This window comes from Culicoides brevitarsis, chromosome 3, assembly GCF_036172545.1.
Source record: "Culicoides brevitarsis isolate CSIRO-B50_1 chromosome 3, AGI_CSIRO_Cbre_v1, whole genome shotgun sequence".
NCBI lineage: Eukaryota > Metazoa > Arthropoda > Insecta > Diptera > Ceratopogonidae > Culicoides > Culicoides brevitarsis.
Genome location: NC_087087.1, coordinates 33,945,765 through 33,951,764, shown reverse-complemented (window position 1 = coordinate 33,951,764; position 6,000 = coordinate 33,945,765). Strand labels below are relative to the sequence as shown.

At 29.9% G+C, this 6,000-nt stretch overlaps 1 protein-coding gene across 1 annotated transcript; it reads left to right on the top strand.

Moving 5' to 3' along the window:
• Positions 1-525: 525 nt before the first annotated feature.
• Positions 526-3,343, top strand: LOC134835542 (protein yellow-like). The gene is made up of 6 exons (XM_063850422.1): positions 526-555; positions 747-993; positions 1,930-2,097; positions 2,155-2,322; positions 2,390-2,477; positions 2,542-3,343. The coding sequence occupies exons 1-6, from the start codon at positions 526-528 to the stop codon at positions 3,341-3,343; spliced, it is 1,503 nt and encodes a 500-aa protein (XP_063706492.1).
• Positions 3,344-6,000: the final 2,657 nt, after the last annotated feature.

Genomic DNA, 6,000 nt, shown 5'->3' with positions numbered 1-6,000 from the left:
TTAAAAAATGTAATTTAATTTTTTTAATTAAATAAAAAAATAATTTTTTAAAAAATTTATTATTTTTCACATTTTTTAAAATTTTCCAAAAAACATAAAATAAATCTAATTAATTCTTTAAAATGACACAAAATCGTTGAACCGAACAGGTGTTAATAATTTCACAAGAACTCCTTTTCAATGCCCACCCGTCAAAAGTATTTATGTCTTCAAAAAATCACGAAACTCAAGCTATCATCGATCTCAATTTTAATTTTAATAATTAGTCAATAGTAACTTGTTCGACACCACAACGACAAACAAGACTTCTGCGTGTCTAAACCACACTATAGAATAATCAGGATCGAATCTAGTCTAGATTGACAAAAAAGCAACAACAACAACACGCCAAGTATTTATAAAAATTTTTTTTACCAAACCACTTTTTATGCACTTTTATGCACTTCAAAAATAAACATTGCAACAAGTCTCTCTCTCTATGTCATAAATTCATCATATACGCAAAAATTCGTAACTTTAAAATCCATGTGTATATTGTGGTTGGTTGCTGCTAAAGTAAGTCCATTTGTTGGCTCGCATAGCGAAGAAGGGAGGGGGTTGCATTGATATAACACGCCGAATGAAGTCGATTTTAGTTAGTATCTATTTTAAAATTGAGCAAAAAGTACAAAAAAAAAATCACAGTATTAATATTTATTTTTTTTTGTTGAATTAATTTAAATTTATAAAAAAAAAACAAATTCAAGTTTGCGATTAAAAAAATGCGCGGATTTTTGTCTCTAACACTTCTATCGGTGTCACTTACCGTTATTGGGGCAACGACAAAACTCGATGAACGTTACACATGGACCGAGTTAGATTGGCAGTTCCCGAATGAAATGATGAAAATGCAGGCTCTCGCGAGCGGAACATATATTCCACGTAACGGATTGCCGGTTGGCGTCGAACGTTCAGATACTCGACTTTTCGTGACGGTGCCTCGTTGGCGCGATGGTAAGATTTTTTGAAAGTGTAAAATTAGCAAAGTGCCTTAATAAACTAATAATTATGTATGACAAATGAAATAATATGCAAAAATAATGCAAAAAAGTTACATTTAAAGAAACACGAAAACTTATTAGTGCTAATAACAGTGAATTACTCATAATTATTTTTTTTTTGTTATTTCGCGATTTTTGTTAAAATATTTTGCTTGGTTTGGATTAATTATTTTATTTGAGAATAAGTAGATTTTTTTGACTTGATCGTGTCATTTGGTGATTAAATCAGCGCCCTTCGCTCATTAGTATGTTCCAGTTAGATATGATTCGCAGACAGACCTTCACTTGTTGAATTATTTTATGTTTTTGAAGATTTCCTGAAAAAAAATTCCATCGTCAACTTTGTTGTAAAAGCTGTAAAAACAATAAAAATAATAATCACGCCCTTCATCGTGGTGCACATCTAAAATATTTCATTAATAAAATTTAGCGGTTCAATGCATCCGTTGGGTTTTTTTTACATCAAACGCGCGCTTGCCAATAAATAAGTAGCTGCAAGAAGTGTAGTCATCATAAAATAATAATAATAGTGTACACCAACTTAACAACAGCTACTTAACAATAATAATAATAATCGCCAATTATAAAATAAAGGTCTTACTAACTTGCTTTCTAATGTAATTTAATATTAAAAAATGCGTGTCTGAACATGAATAATGAATAATTTTTTGTCTTGTATAATAAGTGCTTAACTAAGTCATTGACAAAGTCTGATGTAGTAGGGGGGTTCTATGAGACAAAAGACATTCAATGTACTTTTTTAGAACACAAAATTCAATTCATGTCAGATTTGAGATTTGAATAGAGTTTATGATTCATGTCGGCGGCGTTTTTTTTTTTTTGAACACGTGCGCGTCAAATAATCCTTTCATTATCGAATTTTTTTTAGGAATCCCAGCTACTCTTAACTACATCGACATGGATAAGAATCCGGCGGGACATAACATTCCCCTGATTCCGTATCAGAACAACGTTGCGGGCGATTGCGCCAATGGACTGACAACTGTCTACCGTATTAAAGCTGACAAGTGTGGTAGATTGTGGGTGCTTGACACAGGTAAAAAAGACTAAAACCGAGATAAATAAAAGTTACTTACAAATTTTTGTTTAAAAGGCACCATTGGTATTGGAAATACGACGGAGAATGTTTGTCCGTATGCGATTAATGTATTTGATTTGCAAACAAATCGGAGACTTCGGCGTTACGAGTTGCGACCAGAAGACACAAATGCAAATACTTTTATTGCAAATACGGCAATTGATATTGGTGCAAATTGCGAAGGTTTGTATTTTATGGGCTTTGGTAAATGTCACATAGTAGGTAATGTTGATTGCTTTTTATGGTTTAGATACGTTCGCTTACTTTTCCGATGAACTTGGATATGGTTTGATCGCCTATTCTTGGGAGCAGAATAAATCTTGGCGATTTGAACATAGGTAAAAATTTTTTTCCTTCAAAAAAAAATTTTTTTTTTCTAAAAAACTTCTTATTCTTTGACAGCTTCTTCTTCCCTGATCCATTACGAGGAGACTTCAACATCGCCGGTTTGAACTTCCAATGGGGTGAAGAAGGTATTTTCGGCATGGCTTTGTCCCCTATGTTAAAAGACGGATTCCGCGTTCTTTACTTTAGCCCATTGGCAAGTCATCGTGAATTTGCTGTCAGTACTCGTATTTTGCGTAACGAAACGAAAGTCGAAGATGGTTATCATGACTTTGTCTATTTGCCCGAAAGAGCTGAAGATGGGCACACAACTTCTCGTGTCATGAACGACGAAGGTTTACAACTTTTCAACTTGATAGATCAAAATGCGGTTGGTTGTTGGCATTCAAGTCTCCCGTATGCTCCTGAAAATCACGATATCATCGATAAAGACGATGTTACTCTTGTTTTCCCAAGTGACGTGAAAATTGACGAAACAAGTACTGTTTGGGTTATGTCAGATCGTATGCCTGTCTTCTTGATCGCTGAACTCGATTATACCGACATTAACTTCCGTATTTTCTCGGGATCGTTACAGTCGTTGGTTGAAGGCACTGTTTGTGACACAACTCCGAAATATTTGGGAAAACATATTCCAACTATCCCAATTTACACGAAAGTTAGTCCTTCGTCTCATATTTTCAATGCACAAAAACAAACAATTCCAAAAGCATATGCGTTCAATGAGCATAACGGCGTCACTTTTGAAGCAAATCATCATTACACTCCATCCGCATTGTCATATTTGAAGGAGTTCAAACAATTCCATGGACTCGGGGATTACTCAAAGCCCAGTTGGTATAAAAGTAACCAACAATAATCGTGAAAAGTATTAATCATCGAGATCATTATCTCTTATTTAGTAGAAATTTATGTTTTTCCTGCATTCAATTTACTTTTTATCACATTATTAATTACCATTCCATTGATATGTTTGTCGCGCGCAAGTGAGTTATTTTCGTTTTTTCATCTTCTCTCATTCATTTTTACAAAATGTAAGTCACATATTAGAAACGTATTTATTTATGTATCACCTATGAAATTTTTATATATATATGGGATTTCAATAAAGAAAAAAAAAGTTAAATATTATCGAATTGATATGTTTTAATTAATGTCCGAACTCGTTTTTCAATTTTGTAAAAAAAAAAAGTGAAGTAATTGTGGTTAAGCGATTGCAATAAGTATTGGAATATGCTCCTGATAATCGACTGCGAAGATAAAAAATTGCACTTTATTAAAAAGATATCAGATTTCAATTACGCACTGTGAAACTTGTGCCGTTTAACTTGTTTCTTAATGGTATTTGTCATACTACAAAGTCAAATTGAATGTGATAGACATATTAATTGGAATTATGTTCAATTTTTAAGTGATAGCTATCAAAATAAAATTTAGTTAAAATTAGTTGAAACACGATGTGAGTATTTTGTGACATGAAGGCCTAATTAACGATTTGTTATTTTATTGTAATTAGTCTGGTTCTTTACAACCTCATTTTGCTTCGTGGAAAATTACCAATTTTAATATTTATTTGTATACATTTTCTTCACTTCTTTATATTGCTTTTTCTTGTATATGGATCAGCTTCATGTTGCGTTGAATTAAATTGAGGCAGAATTTGTCTTTTTGTCATATTCCATAATTAAATCTGAAGTAACAGGCGTTAGTTAAAAACGATTCTTTGTCTGGGCATTCAATGTTATGAGTTATATAGTCTTGTTTTTATGAACTTATGAAAACTTGTTGAGATTTGCTTAAATGGTATTTGGTCCTTTTCCCAATTTTGATTGTTTAAATAGTTTTGTATGTCAATATTTCAATTATAATCATTCGGCTTAAGTTATTTCCATCATACAGCAACTTCAATTGATTCTTAAATGTTTCCTTAGGTTTGAGTTTCCTAAATTTTATAATTATTTTTAACATTTTAATGAAAAATAATTAGCTTAATAAACTTTATTTGCTAAAAAAATGAAAAAAAAAATAAAATTTATGAAAAATAAAAAAAATATTACAAAAATTTTACCTGTAACCGGTGCAAAATTCACAAACTTCACAAACCTCCTTTAGTACTAATTGGAAAACACATTTTTTGGCGTCGCATGCAAACATGAATCGCAAAAAATATGATTGAAAATCAAAAATTAATAAGGCGTAAAATATGACATTCTTTGATTTAACAAATTTTTTGCACTCAGCATCACATAATTTTTTTTTTAATAACTAGTTTCATTAGTTCGAAGTTGTCTGCAAGATAAATGATTAATTAATTTTATGTGTGTTACATGAAAAAACATTTATTATGTGGGAAACAAGAGATCGATTTATTTGATAACGCAAAAATAAATAAAATACCGGAAAAGCTTTTCCATGTCTTCTTTATTCGCGCGACAGGTTCTCCATTAGCAGATTTGGTTTTTGTAGGAAATTCACACGCAACATATTTGTTCAACGCTAAAACGAAAAATAAATCAAAAATCTTTCTCAATTGAAATCTTTCTTTTACTTTAATGTTCAACGCCTTCAATGCTTAGTTTTCTGTCATAACAGTGCAATGTTACAACTATTTCAAAGAAATTTTCAGAGACACGCGACTCTCGGTATAAAATGTTGGGTGAGTAGAGTTATAAACATGTCAAGATAATAGAGTCGGCATGGCGTGGAATATTTTACATGATCTTCAACAACTAGTTATCAGCTGATGATTGTTACGTCTGAATGACGACGCGTCGTTATCCATTTTCCGCACAACATGCAAAACATGTTATTAGCACAATACTTACCACATTTTTTTTTTCGTTAACAAGAAACTCGTTTCGGAATTATACTTGAAAATTTTTTATTTTTTTTTTGTGGTATAAATAAACTATATAAATGTAGTTATTATTATGGAAATTGTTGTATAATTTAATTATATGCAAAAGATTTGTATTTTATGTGTTAAATCATCGTTATTAATCATTATTAATATTAAATATGTACTTTTAGATTCTCTCTGATAAAAAGTGTGGCAGTGGTGTTTTGTTTTACATAAATATTTATTATAATTTAATTAAATAATTTTTTTTTTGTTTTTTTTGTGAAAAACAATAGAAATTATTAAAAATTTTAAAATTTCGATTTTTTTTATCAATAATTTTTTTTCTACGTCATATTGAGTTTTTATATATATTGAGCGTAACTTTAGGATTTTTATTGGGCTCGCGACCATTCCACAAAAATTTGTTTATTATTATATTGATAGAATATTTTTTTTAGTATCTAATTTTTTTTTTGAGACTTCAATATATTTTATTTATTTTATTATATATAAATGTGTTATTTGGTTATAAATTAATAAATTTTCATATAGAATTAAAAAAAAAATAAATAAATAAAAATTAAATAACTTTTTTTTTTGAGTTAATTCAATAATAATTAATTAATAAAAATATTAATATATTAAAAAAAATGACTAAATTTTTTTTTTGTTAA